This window comes from Panthera tigris, chromosome A3, assembly GCF_018350195.1.
Source record: "Panthera tigris isolate Pti1 chromosome A3, P.tigris_Pti1_mat1.1, whole genome shotgun sequence".
In the NCBI taxonomy this organism is placed as follows: Eukaryota; Metazoa; Chordata; class Mammalia; order Carnivora; family Felidae; genus Panthera; species Panthera tigris.
The window spans coordinates 112,471,214-112,491,200 of record NC_056662.1 but is presented as its reverse complement, the minus strand read 5'-3'; the positions used below and the strand labels follow the sequence as shown (position 1 = coordinate 112,491,200).

The 19,987-nt window shown below is 40.5% G+C and overlaps 1 protein-coding gene across 9 annotated transcripts in view; it reads left to right on the top strand.

Annotated features, from left to right (window-relative positions):
• The window catches only part of LTBP1 (latent transforming growth factor beta binding protein 1), a 398,718-nt gene that overhangs the window by 224,720 nt on the left and 154,011 nt on the right, over positions 1-19,987 (top strand). For all 9 annotated transcript variants that reach the window (XM_042982189.1, XM_042982190.1, XM_042982188.1 and 6 more), the window contains 2 exons: positions 4,123-4,225; positions 9,309-9,380. In XM_042982189.1, coding sequence (XP_042838123.1) covers positions 4,123-4,225; positions 9,309-9,380 — 175 coding nt within the window. The remainder of the gene's footprint in view (positions 1-4,122; positions 4,226-9,308; positions 9,381-19,987) is intronic.

Below are 19,987 nucleotides of genomic sequence, written 5' to 3'. Positions count from 1 at the left end.
AAATTATGGGCCTTGGTTGCCAAATGCTAAGTTTTGAACTGTCATTCCTGCTCATATATTTATAGGGGGATGTAAAAAATGCAATCACAGCTTAACTTTGAGTGTCAGGAAAGCGCCACGGTAGTACCTCAAAACTGAGTTGAAGTCAGAAGTGTTCTCAACTAGGTCAAGATTTTAAAAAGTACATGATCCCACAGTCTGTTTATTCTTAGCAACTAATTTAAAAATTAAAGGTTTTTGCACCATTGCTTGCAATAATTTTGTGTTGTAAAAGTTAAAACATGGGTATTCATGGAATAATCGTAACAATTCTTGCATAGCTTTACTTTCTCAGACGTTCTGGTAACACAGGAAGGTAGGAAAGGTCAGTGAATTATTTTCTTGCACTCACTCTTCTAAGAACCATGGTCAGTGCACTGGTGAAGTGGGGCTGGAAGTAGGTCTGTTTGTTCTTCTCTTTTCTGTCTAGTTTGCGTAAGTCTCGTAGAAGGAAGCTCCGCCTGCGGTGAGCGTCCCTGGAGCTACTGATATGAGGAAGGAGGTGAGACAGAAGAGATGGTTAGGAGTGCACCCACCCAGACACACTCCTGAGGTAGACATGAGAGCAACAGAAGTCCTCCAGGTTGGCTTTAGTGTCTAGTAATTTGTATTTCCTAAATCACGTCGTACGACCTGTCAGTATGTATCGAACACAGAACCCTCGCCCTGGCAGAAACCATTGAAGCCATCTGCTTTGAATCCTGGGCATTCCTGGCAGATGGTCCTCCAGCTTCTGCTCCCAGTGAAGATGTCAGCGTCTTCTGTTGTTGAGGAGCATTTGCTGTTGAAAAGGTTTCCTCCTGAATGACAGAAGTCCTCTCTTTAGTCCTACTAATACCTTCATCACGCAGCTAGCCTTCTTTAACATATCTGTACTGTGCCATCACGGTCGGACATAGTCTTACTCTCCTTTCTTCACTGGATGCCCACAGGACCTGGTTGCCAGACCCAGCATCGTTCTGCTTGCTGCTCTAGGTGGGTCGTGCATTTGCTGAATGCTGGCATGGACGTGTGGACTTCTGTGTCCCCCCAGTGTGCAACCTGAGGTGGTGAGCTTTTTGAGGAGCTGCAGCTCGATGCTCATTTGACAGGATAGATTTTTCTTTCTGGCTTGAAATGGCTAAATATTGGTTGTAAATTTTTTAGCACGTTTCTTCTGGATTCCTCACACATAAGATACGCCTTGAAATGAGAGACAGGCTTTCTCTGAAAATGTGGTGAGTGAGTCACATAGGAGAAATTCCATTTGTGTTTTTCACTTGTAAAAATCACCTCAGTCTGGGCATGAAAATGCAGTTCGGCGGAGCCAGTCATGGGTCCTTGGGATGGTGTCTCATGAAGAAGCAGAGTCTACCACTCTGAGAGAAGAACATTCTGAATGCAAACCTCATCCTATTCTATGTAATTCTCTCCAATGTGACCTTCACTGTGGAGGAGAGAGCATCCTCTTCCTCCTTCTTTTCCTCTTGGCGCTTCCTCCATCCAAATAAGACCTCACAGTGTTGGGTAGTCTCCTGTGTGAGAGCCTTGCCTGTGGCCTCAAAGTTCTCTCAGGCCTTGTTTCTGGCTCACATTGAAGCCTCTTCATAATTAACTACCTCAAGCAGCATGTGTGAGACTTTGTGCCTTGCTGTAAGCCTGACTTCATCCCTTGCAGCCTGTTATTATCCTGTGTAGACCCAATTTTGAGAGGAACACACGGTTTTGTGGTACCACCTACACCGTCATTTATTTAATCGATTTGGATGGTTTGTGCTGCTTTTGGCTGTGGACCTACAAAAACAAAGCCATGGGATAAAGCAGCCCGAATCCTGTAATGAAAACCTCGTACCTTTTCTGAAGCCTGTTAGAAAGAGAGGAGAGAGAGAGGGGGGGAATTTATTTTTACCCTACCAAATAAAACATTCTAGGAATCTGAGGTGAAAATTGGATTTTAACTGCTGCTAAAATTTTGCGCATATAAAATCAGCAAGTGCTGAAAGTTCTGCCTGATTAAAGGGAAGAGCCTGGAGAGTCTGGTGCAAGAATGATCCATATCCGAAGCACACTGGTGTCTCACATAAACCTCTTTGATAAAACTGGAAATAAACATTTCTGGATGTAAGCTTCCTGTGACTGAGCTGAAGGAGTCTGGAAACTACCCGAATCCAGCCATGGTTGCTTCTCTTCTGTCATGTTCTCCTTTGTTGGAGTGTTCACTCCACCCCCCCGCCCCCACCCCCCCCCCCCGCTGCCATCCCCCTGCCCTTCCCTCACCCCAACCCCCATCATTGACTGCTGTTGAGAGCACATAACATCCTGTTGAAATCCCTAAAAAACCACAAAAGCCTGAAGACTTGAACACTATCATTCCCTGTGCCAGACCTTCCGGTTTTACAATTCGAACAGGTAGTCACTTAGAGCCTCGGGCCGAATGCTATCTGCCTGGACCCAGAAGTCTGCTGAGTGAATGGTGTCTGTGACCCGCTGCCCTTCTGAGGGCCGCCACCTGCCCGGACGTTCTTGTCACCATGTTGTGCTCAACCAGCCTGGGTGCAACTGCTAACTTTTCTTGGTCTGCAGAGAGCCACTGCTTGGTGGCCTGTAGCTAGGTTGTTTGATAGTTCCTTAGATTGTTTGCACCTTCCATCCCTCAGAAGTGATCGAGCATGGGCACTGTGTACTGGGGTATAAAGAGACATAATATACATCTGTGCTTAATTCACAAGCATAGCGGAGGCAGTGGAGCCGTGTGGGATGTGCTTTGGGGTACGGAGAGAGGACGCACTCGCTGAAACTGAGGAGACTGGATGCTTCATGGTGCCAGTTCTTCAGAGCTGTGGGTCACGGTAAAGGTTCTCCAGCCAAAGGGAAAAGGATGGCTATAGGGTATATGCCAAGGAAAGGAAACTGCTCTTGGAAAGACATTTGTTCAGAAAATAAACAATCTTTTAGGGTGTCTGAAGGCTAGATGTGGGGAGGTACAGGGGGACACAGAGAAAGTCGTATGTTCTGAAGCAGGGTAGGGAGGACCCTTGTGTACCATCCCAGGGAGTTTGCAGTCTTCAGACTGTGGGAGTCATTGAGGGGTTTGAATCAGTAGAGTGATTCCATCAGATTCGTTTTCGGAAAAATGACACTGGAACCCGTCGGGAGGACTTTTTAGAGGTTGAGGCAGAGGAAGGCAGAGTAATTCTCAGATGCGGGGTCTGGGCTTAGCCTACAGAGTATCGGTGGAGAGCCAGGTGGCCCTTCTTGCCTGAGTGGCCTCAGAATGGGTACAGAGAGTAGGATCTGTTTGCCTTGGCCCTTCCTGACCCCATTGAGTTGGTCTGACTTCAGATCCTTGCCTCTCAGCCTCTTCAGACATCGTGTGATTAACCAGGAGATGAGATGCATCTTGATATTTGACAACTCTAGCCCTGCTCTTCTACCTACTGTCCTTGCTGAAACCTGCCAGCACCTTCCTTGCTTGGCTGACCTCCCTGGGTCAGACTACTTGGCTATCTGGAGCTTTCATCTCTGCCAAAGCTGATCTGGCACAGCCAATGATCATTTCTTGTACTGTCCTTTCCTGCCAAGGCTTGGTATTATAGGAAGCCCTGAAGACTCTTGTAGATGGGACCTGTGCCATATTTTCCACGTTTGCACACATGCCACACCCTCAGAGCTCTGCTTCCCAGTGATCCACACCAGAGGTTCCAACAGACAGTTAAACTAAATTTTAAAAGTTTATGTTGAACTTGTGAGTTGAGGTTCTTCTCAAAGGAAAATCAAGCAGGGGTGGGGGTGGGGGAGGTAGCATTGGAAATAGGCATTTTATAAAGTGCTCTGAGCAGTGACAGATTCTCCTAAGACTCTAAAATGCCAAGAAGCTCTTAGAAATATACTTGTTCATTAGTGTTGTATGGATTCTGTTCTGGTGTTTTGGTTCAAAGTTTGAGTTTTTTGTGTTTTTTTTTTTTTTTTTTTTCTTTTCCCCTCTCTAATTGTGTCAATAAGAAGGGAACTGTTTTATAATGTGACGGTGAAGCACAGCAGTGTTCTAGAGCTGGGACATCCTGCACTCAGTTAACCTTTGAATTTCACATCTCATCACTGCAGTGTGGCAAGGCGCTCCCTGGCCTTTCGAAGCAGGAGGATTGCTGTGGAACTGTGGGTACCTCGTGGGGCTTTAACAAATGCCAGAAATGCCCCAAGAAGCCGTGTAAGTGACGTTTCGTTATTCCTTTGAAGGTTAATGTGGCATATCGCTTTCCTTACGATAACTGTTCATTGGTGAGACAGCCTTCGACTTTCAAAGAACTCTTAGAGAATTCTAGAACATAGTGCTGCAATTTGCATGTCCAGAAACCTTGCTGCTGGTCCACGAAAGCTTTACTGTCAATTCTGTGTTGTAAAAAGCAGGTATCAGTTGCCTTCTCCAGTTTGATCACTTATTTCTAAAAAAGCATTTTAAGAGAGCAGTAAGCTAAATGAGGTTCTTTTTCCTCAAGCAAAGAGAAAAGAAGCTGTCTTTAAAATTCATAAGTGTTTCGGGGCGCCTGGTTGGGTCAGTCGGTTAAGCGGCCGACTTCAGCTCAGGTCATGATCTCGCGGTCCATGAGTTCGAGCCCCGCGTCGGGCTCTGTGCTGACAGCTCAGAGCCTGGAGCCTGTTTCAGATTCTGTGTCTCCCGCTCTGTGACCCTCCCCCGTTCATGCTCTGTCTCTCTCTGTCTCAAAAATAAATAAACTTTAAAAAAAAATTAAAATTCGTGTTTCAAAAACTGACAAAAAGTTAATGAAGCTGCTGTTCCTTAGGTTAAATTCCTTAAGTGAAATTTTTATCAAAACTTTTATCAATAGCCACAACAGCCATTTGGTATACCATAAATGTTCAGATTTCCCTGAAAAAAGGCTAAAATGGAGAAATGATTGGTTGCTGATCTGGACAAGACAGGTCTACAGTCTCTAGAACACAGTACTTTCCCTGCCTTTTCTTAGTCACCACTTTTATACCATCACAGTTCTCTGTGACATGAATCTACACTGATACCCTATCTTCTGGTTAGTCTATAAATCGTAGTTTTTAGAACCTATTGATTTGAATAAATCCAGGTTTATGTTCCTCTGTTACTTTTTTCCCAATTATGCCAGTATTTTTAGTTAAAAAATTTTTTTTTAATGTGTATTTATTTTTGAGAGAGAGAGAGAGAGAGAGCGAGAGCGCGCGCATGTGCAGGGGAGGGACAGAGAGAAAGGGAGACCCAGAATCCGAAGCAGGCTCCAGGCTCCAAGCTGTTAGCACAGAGCCCGACACAGGGCTCAAACTCATGAATGGTGAGATCATGACCTGACCGGAGTCAGATGTTTAACCAACTGAGCCACCCAGGTGCCCCTATTTTTAGTTTTTGAATGTAGCATTAACTTTGGCTGATTTCTAATAGAGATTTTTTTGAAAGACAGAAGTAACTTGTTTTTTTGTAATACACTTAACTCATCACATTTTCCCCAAGAAAGCAAGTGATATTTTTCCTCCATTATCTTCCTTTGTCTGCTATAACTGAAGATTTTTATAGTAGGTTTTTACACTTCATGTTGCAAGAAATTTCTCATTTGCTTCAATTGGATAATTTTTATTTACTCTTCTTAAGTTGATTTGATATTCTCATCTGCCTTTCACACCTATGTTCAGTCTAGAATCTGTCATCTTGGAATCCTTGCTCTACAGGTAGGACTTATGTACTATTTGTTCTATGATCATTATAATTGGTTACAAATAATTGTCTCATTGTCTCTCATTTGGACCTCCTTGTCTCTCAAACTTACCTGTTCTCTAAATCTTTTGATGCCTAAACTTTTGTTTATTTCATTGATACTGCTTCTGTTTTCTTTTCTTTTGGAGGACTAACTTGTGAAAACACCCACTAAAGTTTCCAGTAAATAATGAATTCTTTAGTTAGGGAATGAATCAAATAAATGAGACCTTCATTACTAAGAATGTCCCCTGTGGACTTTCTATGCTGATTTGATAATGATTGGTAATGTGGATTTCCAGCAAGTGGGCTGAGTGTGATAGTTCCTCCTCACTGAAAGATCCATGTGCCAAAATGATTCTGGCAACGTGACCAAAGGGATATCCAGGAGAGATATGGTATGATTTAAAAGAGCATGGAGTTTGGAGCTAGGTAGACTTGAGTTTGAGTCCCAGCTTGAGTCGTTTGCTGTTGAGTCTTATGAGGCAAGTGTCTATATCTAAAATGTTGAAAAAAGATTACTTTTTTTTTAGATGTTTACTTTTGGGGGGGGAGGGGGAGAGGGAGACAGAAGGAGAGAACACAAGCAGGGGAGGAGCAGAGAGAGATTGAGAGAAAGAGACATGACACAGAATCCCAAGCAGGCTCCATGCTGTCAGCACAGAGCCCAATGCAGGCTCAAACTCATTAATTGTGAGATCGTGACCTGAGCTGAAATCAAGAGTCAGACGATTAACTGACCAAGCCACCAAGGCGCCCCAACTTTTCATTTTTTTTCATGGCCTTTCCCTCACGTACTGTGTAAGTTTGTCTGTGGGAACATCGTGAAGGGGGCGGTGTGTTTCCCACCTCTAAGTCTAAGGACTGCAGAGAGAGAAGTTCAGTTCTTACAGCTTCATTCTGGGGCCAAGTTCATGTTCTGTCATAGTTGCTGCATCTTCTCTCTTATCTTATGCCTTTTTCTTATCTCTCCTTCTCTCTGTGTCTTTTGCTTAACTGCTTCTCTTTCCTCCGTTTTTCCCAGCCCCAAAGTTGCAAGATAGGGACAGAAGTTAGGGGTACAGAGAATCTTCCATTCTTGTTGTTATTTTAATCCCTGACTTCTACTCCTGACTTTGTGTTGTTTTTACTTATAGTTGTGTTATCTGAGCATAAATTCCCTGCTTTAAATGGTCTTGTTAACTCTCCATTTTAGTGTTAGTAATAATTTAAGCTAAATGTGAAAGTACAAAGTTGCTATCACTTCTTACTAAATGCTGATGAAAATAAATTCATAGGTTGGCTCATGTAATGTATAAAATTGAAGAGATTGATTTCATTTCAGGAAGGGCAATGTGGATTATGACTGAAGTAAACCATTAACATCTTGACATTTACTTTGTGCTGTCCTAAGTGACTCACTCCCAAGAAACACACCCAGGGTCACATTCTTCCTGTGTCATTTAAAAACTTTCCTTTCCTTGGTTGGTACTACTCTCTAAATCATATTCATTTTGGAAGGCAGCAGACTTTCCTTGGCTTTATATGCTATGGTTTTGTGTTCCGTGCCTTCCCCCCACCTTTTTTTTTCACTTTAAAGTAGTTCAAACTTCAGTTTTCAAATGACTTTTGTTTAATGTTTGAAGTTTTTGTTTAGCCGCATACAGAAAGACCTTTCATTGTTGTTTAGTTTTTACTGCAAAAACTTAATTTTAAATCTGTAAACGATTTCATTAAATACCCTGTAATCTATTAAAATTTACTTAGCATGAACAAGTCACTTGTCCTTTAGAAGTTTTTAGAAGAAAATTTAGAATCTGAAACATCGAATCCTAAGCTGAGGGAGACCTGAAGAGATCATCTGGTCTGGCTCTCTGCCTTGAGGTTGATGACTGTGGAAACTTTTAAAACAAGATACCATCTCTTTTGCCTTTGAACAGTTCACAGACAGAGATCCCAGAATCTGTGTAGGCAGCCAGGGTCTTCATTCTGTGGGGCAAGACTAGCTGTGTGGCCAAGGAGCTTGAATTGGGGTGATTCCCCACATGCCAATTTCTGCCCTTCTATAACTCGCTATTCCAAGACTGCTCACTGTAACCTTTTCCTAGCTTTTAGAAAGATCTGAAGAGATGGGACTTATGACAAAGAAAGGAAGTGAAGGAGGAGAGAGGAACACCACTCGTACATATTCACCCTGTTCCATTAGTGGTGAGAATAAACAGCATGTGTTAGGGGCAAAATAATTTTATTTTCCAAAAGAAAATTTCCTTTTTATTTTGAATTTTCCCTCTTTACTCTTTGTTCAGGTCTTTATAGTGTTCTAACCATCCATCCTGTTTTGATTATTGCCCTTTATCTGTTGTTCATGATCGTAATGAAAGACTACCTTATGGCAGGAAATAATGGCATCTGTCATCTTGTGAGTGGTTTTTGTCAGGCACTGTGGTAGGCATCTGTATAAATTATGTCTAAAATCCACAGCGACCCAGACCTGCTCAGTAGATGGGAATACTCCCATTGTACAGAATCACCATTTGAATCCCAGAAAGCTTGTCTCCCAAAGTTGCAGAGCTATGGATAGCCAGAGCCATGATTTGAACTTAGGTCTGCTTGGTCCCTGAGCCTATGCTGTATCCATATGCCAGGAAATCATTTTGGCCTCACTTAAGAGCATCGGTTTCAGTGACTAGGGTTTGTTGATAATTTGGTAATTGCAACATTATATTGCTGGTGAAATTTCTGGGCGATGAACCATACCACTGATCACAGAGGCCTTTCTCATCTCCTAGCTTCCTCTCATCATTTCCTGTTCTTCTCAGGTTCATAGTAGGAAGAATCACTCATTACCAAGATATGTGAGCCAGTATTTAGGCGAGCATATTATTTATTGTTGAAACTGGGACACTTTTGGGAGTGGAGTGCTGTTATTAATGCACTTTGCTAGTACAACTGGCATAAGCCAGGACTGTTCCAGACAGACTAGGATGTATGTTTACCCTACTTATAAGAAAATTCAAATGCCTGGAGCAAATTACTGGGCAGGGAGAGAGTCTTTGTAATATAAATGATCACTAACTGGTAGAACATATTAAACCTTCTTATGATTCTTTTTTTTTTAATTTTTTTTAACATGTATTTATTTTGAGACAGGGAGAGACAGCATGAACGGGGGAGGGTCAGAAAGAGAGGGAGACAAAGAATCTGAAACAGGCTCCAGGCTCTGAGCTGTCAGCACAGAGCCTGATGCGGGGCTCGAACTCACGGACCATGAGATCATGACCTGAGCCGAAGTCGGACGCCCAACCGATTGAGCCACCCAGGCTCCCCTCTTATGATTCTTTTGATTAATGTTATCAAGGTTTGCTGACAACTACTTGGGACTATATACATTGCAAAATAAGTGGTATATTTATAACTGAGTATAATGTAAAAGAAACTGATATACATTGAATTGGGTATCTTAGAAATGAATGATACAGACCACTGATGACTTCCGTGGATTAGGTTATCACAACAGGCAGTTTAGGACTGTAAGAATTTAAGCGTGTAACAACGCATTCTTTCTTCCTTACAGCGTATCATGGATATAACCAAATGATGGAATGTCTGCAAGGTTATAAGCGGGTCAACAACACCTTTTGTCAAGGTAAGTTTAACTGAGTTCATTGGTGTGGATTTCCGTTGCTTTGGCTTTTTAGGAATCTTAAGTTATTTGACCACAATTTTCTCATTAGCCCCATATGAGAAAGTCACAACAATGAACTGCCTCTCGCTCACTCAATTTATCTATAAGGAAGCAAAGAGTTATAGTGTATGGTTGCTAGAATTAATAGCATTTAAATGTCATGGAACTTTTTTCCCCCTATGTTAATTTGTGATGAAATCCACAGGAGATTGGATTATATTACAGAGCACCGTATGGTCTCCATGCTGGTCGCTCCCTTTCCATGCGTGGGTGCATGTGCATGCATATAAGTATGCATGTGTACCTAGCAGTGTGCCTTCCTTGCTGACACAGGATTGGGTAGTAGAGTTCCTTTATTTCCCTCTCATCAGAATATTGCTAGCCACCTCAAAGTATTTAAGTATTAAATGTCAGGGTGCATACACATTTCCTAGGCAATAGGTAAAGCTCTGTAGCTAAATGTGAAATGTCCTGAGTGCTTTTGCTCAGTTTATTTTGCACCTTATAGCAGATTTGAACAAGCAGGGGGAACCTCAGAGATCCCGTAGCCCAGTGTCTGTACTTTACAGACCAGGACATTCAAGCCCAGACTGGTGTAGTGACTTTCCTGAGGCTAAATAGAGCTGGGGTTGTAACTCAGGTTTACGAGTACCTAGTTTAGTACCCACATATGATATCAAATTTTGTTTCATTTACTCTGTGATTTGTCCAATTAATGCTCCTAGTTTCCCCTTAAATGTCTGGGTAAAAGTGTTATTAGTAACTTGGAAATGTGTGTATATTAAAATGGAGAAAGAGCCTCCATTAGTGAACCAAAATCCACATTAAGAACACAGCACATGTTTTCCAACTTGTTGTCTGGGGCTCTGTATCCTTGACCAGTATGTGTTTATATAGGACAGGGTAGATTAAGGTAATGTTACGAAGTCTAGATTAATTCCTATTAAAAGGGTCATGTCAGTGGACTGTCTTAATTACCTGAGAATTTTCTCAGGTTGTTCCATATTGCATCTATCTAACTTTTATGATCTGTAGAGCTCTAGCAAGAAAAGAATTTTCTTTTGAAATGTACATAGGTGTACCATGCATTTTAAAAAAGTGTTGCCTTAAAATATGGTAATCCTCCTGAAAGTTAGATTTAACTGCTCAAGGAGAGGGCACCCAAGACACTGTGTAAGAAACATCTTAGTAACGTGGGAATAATGGATTAATCAGTATTACGTAGGAATCAGTAGAATTTAAGATATCCTTAAGAGATTGTATTAAATGGATGGAAAATTGAAATGGATGGAAGAATGAAGATGTTGAATGGACAGATGGCTAAATATATATTCTACAGCATAAATGAAGTGATTGCTTCACAGATTTGGATGAAAATCTGTATGACAAGCCCTAGCCCATTTTTAGAATGCATTAGTAGAAGCAGAATGAGCAGGGGTTTGGAAGTAACAATCTTGTCCTCTGCTAGTCAGACTGAATTTGGGGTTTGGGTGTTTGGTATTCGTTGTCTTTTGGCTAATAAAGTCAACAGAGCTTATGAGGGGCCTGGAATCCTGAGGGTGTTTAGCCCTGGAGAAGAGCAGAGTACAGAGAAATAGAATGGCTGCCTTATAAACATGCCTTTAAATGTTGGATCCACTGTTCTACAAAACAAGTCTTTGATTTTTATTTTTTTTTAAGTTTATTTATTTATTTTGAGAGAGAGTGAGAGAATGTGAGTGGGGGAGGAGCAGAGAGAGAGGGAGGGAAGGAGAATCCCAAGCAGGCTCCGCACTGTCCGTGCAGAGCCTGATGCGGGGCTTGAACTCATGAACTGTGAGATCATGACCTGAGCCAAAATCAAGAGTTGGATGCTTGACCAACTCAGCCACCCAGGCATCGCAAAATAAGTCTTTATGAGTTGCTTCAAAAACCAGTCAATAATAGAATGGAGTTAAAAGGAGGCATATTGACAACTCAGAGCAAACTTTTTCTGTGGAACAGCATTCCCCAACACTGTACTGAAATGCCTTTGCAAGTAGTGAGCTTCCTGCATTGGGCATAATTCAGTAGACCCTTAAAAACAACTGGCCATGGGGTGCTCCAGGGAATTTCTGTCCTGCACAGTCCATGAGGTTGGGAGACTTTGTAGGTACATTCCAGGTGTCTGATGGCTATCATTACTCTGTTGCCTGGGATAGATGCTATGGATGAGAAGAAAGAAATGACAGCTGGGTCTGTCATACACATTTTAGTTCTGCGATAGGAAGTTTCCTGAAGTGTGCCCTGTGATGAGGTGTGTTTGCCTCCTCTCAGGAGGATCCTTGTTTATCCTTCCACGTTGCAAACCTGCTGTAACTAATATTCAGAGATGCTCCAGAATGTCGGGTGCTCCTAATTTCCTGATGTCAAATTATGAAGAATGTGCATGTTTTTGTGGGGTAAGAAGGGGTGGGGTGGGCTTTAGACATTATTAATCCCAATTGAAACCAAGACACAGAGTAAGTCACTTTACCAAGATCGCACAGAGAATGAGAGGCTCAGCCAGGATTAAGCTCCCAAACCACCTCTGTTTCTGTGTGCAACATGGCCTCCTTTACTGATTTTACATGTATCTAAGGTATAACTAATGTAGATACCAGCTCTTTAGAACTAGCCGTGCTGTTAGAAGGTACGCCATCTGTTGTGAGGAGTATTAGAAGGTAATGCAATCAATATTAATAAGATTTATTGTAATAAGAAAGGATGGTTATCCAACATATTCCTTCTTCTAGCTGGTTCAAGGTTCTAACAGTGTTTGTAAAAATACCACGATGGAAGTAGAAGTAAACATCGGCCACATATCTTAGCAAAAGAGAATGAAGGATCTTTTAAATAATTGCTTGATTTTTGTTGTTATTTTTGTATTTATCTCTTCTGGTATGAATGGTATGGAGTGACCTTTTGCAAGTTTTGTTCACACTGAGCACAGGAAATGGTTCCATCTCGTTCTTTGCCCTGACAGTCAGTAACACCAAATCCTGGCTTACGTTTGTCTCAGGAGGATATTTGCAAAACAGTGTCAGACTTTTTGGCAGGGAATCTGGAGTGAAGTATCACAGAAAATTCTATTTCATGGTGCCTCAAAAAGGCACCGCTAAATTATACTGCAGAGAAGATTGACTCATAAAATAATATGATTTCATTCATCATAATCTATTAAAATTACTTTTGAGAGAAGGGCTTAATTTCACTCCCTTTGTGATACTATTGGTCAGTAAAATGAAATAGAACTTTCTCACATTACATATGTATACTCCTTTTTCCTAGAGCTCGAAGCTTTAGTTTTTGTTATCCCAGAGTTTTTCAAAAGGAGCCCATTAACCACTAATTACTTGTGCGTTCCACATTGTTCTTAGAGTTTAATGTCTTCTCAGTTTACAAAGCACATTTAAAATTAAAGTGATTAATAACTAGAATTACATTATTTCCTTCACCTAGGCGAACTAATGTCCTGAAACAACGTTTAGTAATGTGGGCTCAGTAACAAAGAACCAACTGTGCACAAGTTAATTTGAGGAGCTTTCAAATAATTGCCCTCCAAGTTGGGTTTTTTCCTCTCTAGCGGTGCTGCAATTATCTTTTCAAAGGAATGATTTATTGCACACACACGGAGCTCTCAAACCTGCCCTCACTACCCTTAACATTATGGAATTGTTATAATTTGCTTCATTTATCATAACAAACAATACAAGCATATTTCCTGGTAGATCTAGAACAACATTTGTCATTTGATTATTATGCTAAGGTTTGATGTAGAGCTAGAATTAAATGGAATAATACCCCATGAATATGGTAATAGGAGCGCCTGCTTTCATACTCCTTGACTCTGGAGCTCACTTGTTCCCTGCATTTTGGGTATTCTCACTTGCCCATAACTTTGTCATGAGATAAATGAGCTCTTAAAAATTAGGCGTAAATCCAATAACATGCAATTTGGTTCTGAAATCACTTGGGGACCAATCTATTTAGTGAAGTCTTTTGTTAAAAGCAAATACCTCTTTGGATACACAGAAATCATTCATTTCATGAGCTGTAGGTATGAAATCAACCTAGTATTATTCTATACATTTTGTGTTAGCATGTGCTGAGAGGTGCTGTGGGCAACGCCACGATATGTAAGTGAGATGTCTGCACTTTCATAATCCAGTGTATGTATACTCCTTTTTCATAGATAATCTCAAACATTATTGAATATTCAGTAATCCATAAACATTAATTGGCAGGGTTCCCCTAAGCTACAGACTGAGGAGAGGCCTGGTGAATAAGGCATCCCTCTGGACCTTGGGCTCAGTGTAATTAAGTCAGTTGGAAATCAGCAGGACTCAGTTTGCTTTGTTCACTCTCCCAGCTAGCTAAATTTTAGCTGACTCGAGATGAGCCCATTACAGCAGCTATGACAGAGCTGTCCACGTAACTTTCCACCTCAGTTTTTTTTTACACCAGTTATTCTGCTTCAATAAAATAGATTTACAAAACAGATACGATAGGGCATCATTGTATCCATTACCATGGACAGTCCCAAGTGTGGGATTCCTTTAAGGTGGTGCCCCAAAGTGCATTTGAAACCACAGTTTGTTTGGAACATAGAAAAGATAATGGACTTTTTTTTTTTTTTTTCTTCAGGGGCATATCTCTGTGATTAAATGAAACTCACAATCTTAATACTGTGTATCAGTAAGCCATACTTGGGGGATTTGGGGTTATGAAGAGCTTGGCTGGGCAATAGCATCTATTTCAGACACCTTAATGATTACAAAATACTGTGACTGTATTATGGTAAGGATATAGAAGAAGGCTGGTCTTTGAGTACTTTGGGAAAACTCGAAAGTGCAGGTGAGACCCTCAAGAAAACATATTTGGTTGTAGAAAACGTGGTCTCTGGCATAGCGCTGGGTAACAGAATGAGTCACCATTTTATAGTTATTTTCAAAGGTATAGTTAATGGACATCGAAGTTTTTTTTTAATCCAGTTAATAGTTAAATGAATGTACTGGCATTTTATCAGGTTTTTCATTCAGCATTGTTTCTTGTATCCTGTGCTTGTTTTGTGGGCTCATGAGTTTTTTGTTTTGTTTTGTTTTTGTTTTTGAGGTAGGTTTGCCAGATAAGATACAGGATAGCCAGTTAAATTTGAATCTCAGATAAATAGCAAATAATTTGGTTGGAACATATATACTAACAAGTACTTGTTTGTCTAAAGTCCAAATTTAATTGTGTGTCCTGTGTTTTTATTTGCCAGTCTGTATTTTAAGATTATATTCTTTGACAGTTCTTTAAGTGAGGGTCACTGAGAAGTATATACTTTATATGTCTGAGAATATCTTTGCTTGGAGCTCATTCTGTAAGGACACTGGTCAGGTGTTCAGTTCCAGGTTGTTTGCCAGCAATACATTTGACCACATTGTGCTAGTGTCTTCTGACTTCTTTTTGATACTTTCTTCCTTTGTAGGTAATCTCTCTTTCTCTCTTTTGAGATCTTTGAATTCTTTGTTTTCTGTAGTTTTATCATGATGTGTTAATATTTGCATTTATTTTGATTTTGCTCAGTGGACAGAGTGCATTGTCCATCTGAACAGTCATGTCTGTCTTCAAATTTGAAAAATGATAAACTCTTATCTCTTCAAATATTGTTTTTCTACCATGTTTCTCAGCTGAAACTCCTATTGACTAGTGTTGGAGATGTCTTTAATTTTCATGTCTCTGAGCAAGTCTTTTGTGCTTGTATCCTTTCGTCTTTTTTTTTTTTTTTTGGTTGCATTTTGAATGAATATCTCAGTTCCATCTTAAAGTTTTCTCAGTCTTGTTTTATTAAGCCTATCTGGACTCTGTCCGATCCATTAGACTTGTAGTTTTAAGATTGTTTTCCATTTCTGAGGTTTCTAATAATTTTTCATAGCTGCCTGGTCTTGTTTCTTTCCGTTTAAATATATTCATTCATTTAACTTTTTAAGCATGCTGACAAGTTTTGCTAGATTTCAGTTGCTGAGGAAGAATGCTTCTGCACAGGTTCTTTTGGATTCTTACCTTCCGTTGCTAAATCCTGGCTGCCCCTGTTTCCTTCTGGGCGGTAGACACAGAAATTCAGTAGCTCCACCCACTACCATGTATTTCTATGCCGTTTCAGATTTACTGAGATGTTTCTTTTGTTTTTTAATCTTCTTTTAATAGTTCGTTTTCAGTTGCTAAGCGTTTGGAGCCTGGGAGACTGCCAAAGCACGAGTTTTACTGTGTTACATTTCTTTAACATATATCCATATCAGAATTGAGCTTTTTAAAATCCAAGATATCAGTATTGGAGTGTGATATTTAATGTATGTATTATAAATTTTCTTTGAGGATGTGGAAAAGGCTTTGAGAAAACAAAGCTCCAACTTATATAATTGTTATCCACAGGTAGTCTTTTTTCCCGGTTGAATTAAGCAGCCCATCTGCATCAATATCTGCCATTCATTAGCTCACTTGCTTTATAGATATTTAATGATGATTTAAATGGGGATACTCTGAGAAATATTAGAATATAATAAGACTCAATTCCCGCCCTCATGAAGATCCCTGTTCTTACTTACAACTCAAATATCAAGGCGGCAGGTGGTAAGTGCTTAAGGAATGAACCGAACACTGCAATTTCAGAGAGAAAGTTCCCATTTAGTTAGCAAATTGGATAGCACTTAAAAACCTAATCTTTAAAACAAACACATTGTCTTTTTTATTTATAAAATAATTCATACCTAGTGTTTAAAACTTAGAAACTAGAGAAATGTATAAAAAGTAGAAATTACCTGGGGTGCCTGAGTGGCTCAGTTGGTTAAACGTCCAACTGCAGTTCAGGACATGATCTCATAGCTCGTGAGTTTGAGCCCTGTGTTGGGCTGTGTGCTGACAGCTCAGAGCCTGAAGCCTGCTTCTGATTCTGTGTCTCCCTCTCTCTGCCCCTCCCCCACTTAACTCTGTCTCCCTCAAAAGTGAATAAATGGTAAAAAAATGTAAAAAAGAAAAGAAATTACCTTTATCACCTTCAAAAATTGGTGAATTTTGCTGTAGTTCCTGCTATATATCTATAGATATCTATAGATAGATAGATATTTACATCATATTTCACAGATAAGTGTGAAAACTGTTTTTACTTAATAGATAATACTTTCTCATGTTATTAAATCTATTAAGAATTATTTTAATGCAGACGTAGTATCCTAGTTAATGGATACTGGAGAATTCATTTAATTATTCTAAAGTGCTATTTTCAGATTAGTTTCTATTTTTTCTTAATACATATACTGTCATGAGTGTACTTGAACGTAAAGCTTCAGCGAATCCATGGTTCTTTTTACAAGAGAAATGACTGGTTCCAAGCTGTGATTTATCCTGTACACATGACTTTTGGAGAGGATGTGCATTTCCCTTCTCACTAGCCTTAGAGAGCCCACTGACCATAGGTCCCTCCTCTCCTCCCTTGCCTCCCTGTTTAGGCTCTCCCCAGGCACTTTATATTGAATATGGCTGTGAGCAAGATTGTAATTTAATGTTCACTGTTTTATTGGAACTAACTCTTGGTGGTTTTAATAATTTCCTCTGAGTTTTCTACGTAAGAATAATTTTACCTTAAAATAATTGCAGTTTGGGAAAGATGGTATCGGAGTTGGGAAAGTCATCGAGACCAGAGGAGATTAAGACACGGGCATGGGAGAGTATGTGCTATGCTGTGCCTGCTGAATCCCACAGGTGTAGGTGAAGGTGGATGAATTAATTATTACGGTATGGGGAGGGGGCAGGCTGAATGCAAAATTTGTTTGATATAGTGGCTAGTGACTGTAAGCTTCTTTTAAGTTTATATTTAAATAGAGGAACATTGATATAGTTTGTTATATATATTATGTCCTTGACATTTGTGGTTTCTTTCAAAGGTTTTGGTGAGAATTTCCATAGAGTGAAAATAAATGGCTTTAACTTAGTAGTGAGAGTTTTGTGCTCTCCCTCTCTTGCATCCTTACTCCCTCTCACTCAAGGTCCGCCCACCCAGCCTGTGCAGGGCTGCCTTCTTGTGGCGTTTGGAACAAGGTACAAGGGAGACAATGACCATGTACAGACATAAAGATGTTTTTAGTGATGGTGATCCTGACAGCAGGTGACTTCATGGTCTGTGATCCTAAGTTCACTAGCACTGAGGCCCAGTTTAAATTTTTTTTTAATGTTTTTTATTTTATTTTTGAGACAGAGAGACAGAGCATGAGTCGGGGAGGGGCAGAGAGAGAGGGAGACACAGAATCTGAAGCAGCCTCCAGGCTCTGAGCTGTCAGCACAGAGCCCGACGCGGGGCTCGAACTCACAGACTGTAAAATCATGACCTGAGCTGAAGTTGGAAACTCAACCGACTGAGCCACCCAGGCGCTCCTCAGGCCCAGTTTAATAAGCCTTTTGTATATAACCTAAGTTCTTCCTCTAATACTCTTTAGTTCTTACCCAACTTTTTGGAACTAGCTAGACCAGCTACTGCTCCATTTCTCGTTACTGTTGATTTTGTTAACGTGAGGCTCGTCTCCTTATGATATTACTTACACGAGAATAACTTGATTTCTTTTTTCTCATAAAATAGATTTCCTTTCTGGTCATCATTGCTTGCATATTTTGTATCTGCCCATTTATATATTTTGCTAGCATTTATTCAGTGCCTATTTGGTGGAGCCATTGTGTCGGATGCTTAGGTGTGTCATAATTGAACAACCCTGGGAGATAAGTACTGTTACCTTTTTTTTTTTTTTTTCTTTTAAACTGGTAATGAAAGTGAGTCTTCTGACTCCAGAAAATTAAGCGATGGAAGGTCATGTAGCTGGAGAGTGGTGGAATTTACCTCTGCAGCCTGAGTACTCCTCCCTGTGCTCTTAACATTTATATAGCAGTGTGCAGTTTATGAAAGTACTTTTAATGTGTTTTCTCATCTCTAAGGTCTTGACAGTGACCCCACCTACTTGTTGCAGGTGGGGAAACCATGACCTAAAGCCTTGCTCAGCAAATGGTAGAGCTGAGAATGATAGTGGATGCCCGCTGATACTTTCACATTCTATGTTTAGCTCTTAAGCTCTTTACTGGTTTGAAATTGGTTTAGAAATCATAGAGTTGTCCAAACTTCATCGTCTAATTTTATAGCAAGTTGCCTTGTAAATGTATCTGGTGTGTAAAGTTTTTTTTTTATCACATTATTTATCACATCATGTAAGTCGTACCCCCTCAGTTTAAAATTTTTGTTAATATATATTTATTTTTGAGAAAGAGAGACAGAGACAGAGACAGAGAGAGAGAGAGAGAGAGAGAGAGTGTCAGAGCATGAGCAGGGAAGGGGCAGAGAGAGAGGGAGACACAGAATCTGAAGCAGCTCCCGACTCTGAGCTGTCAGTACAGAGCCCAACATGGGGCTCGAACCCACGAACCAATGAGATCATGACCTGAGCCGAAGTTGGACGCTTAACGAACTGAGCCACCCAGGCTTCCCTGTACCTCTTCAGTTTTAGCGTGAAGTTTTTAAGAAGCAGAATATTTATGCTTCTAAATACTCTTGTTTTTATTTGTGTGCTTTTGTTTTGCGTTGATGCTTCTGTACTGTTATTTAGGCTATAGTTCATTTAGATTCTGAGGCATTCCTTTTCTAGGATCGTCTCTTCTCCTTTCCCCTGTCAGTTAACAATTAAATAAAATAATCATGTAGTTGCCACACTTCTAGGTGCAACTGGGCAGGTTTGCTGACCCAGGCCAGGGGCGGATGATCTCAGCCAGGCTCATTCTTGCATCCGTGATCTGCTGCTGGGTGCCTGGGGCTAGATGGTCCAGGATGGTCTCGGCTAGGATGAATCTGCTGTCTTACACAAAGTCACTCATCTTCTGGGCAGCTAACACGGGCTGTTCGCAGGCTGGTGGCAGGGTTCAAGAGAGTGAAAGCACACAAAGCTTTACAGTCTTAGGCTTGGAACTGACACATTGTCACTTCAACTTTGTCCTGTGGTTGAAAGACTGAAGTAATAAGGGCAGCCCACATTCAGGTGAGGACATAGCAAGAGGCATGGATACATGGAGAGGTGGAGAATTGGGGTCATTTTGAAAGTCAATCTATAACACCCTGATGGATTACCCTGACTCAGCAAGTAGAAGTGCGTTTTTTCTGGGAAAAAAGGAAATGAAGATTTTTTTTGTGTGTTATGTGAGGTCACTTTACATCTGCTCATAAAGCCATATTGACAAAGTATTGGTGGGAAAAAATTCTGGTGGATTATACTGGAAACTATATCATTTGTTATATATATATATATATATATATACACACACACACACACACACACATATATATACACATATATATATGTATATATATATATATAAACTTTTTGATTTTTTAAATTTTATTTTAGACACACACACACACACACACACACACACACACACACACACACACACCATGAGTGGGGTGGCGCAGAGAGAAAGGGAAACACAGGATCCCAAGTGGGCTCCAGGCCCTAAGCTCTGAGCTGTCAACAAAGAGCCCAACATGGGGCTCCACCTCA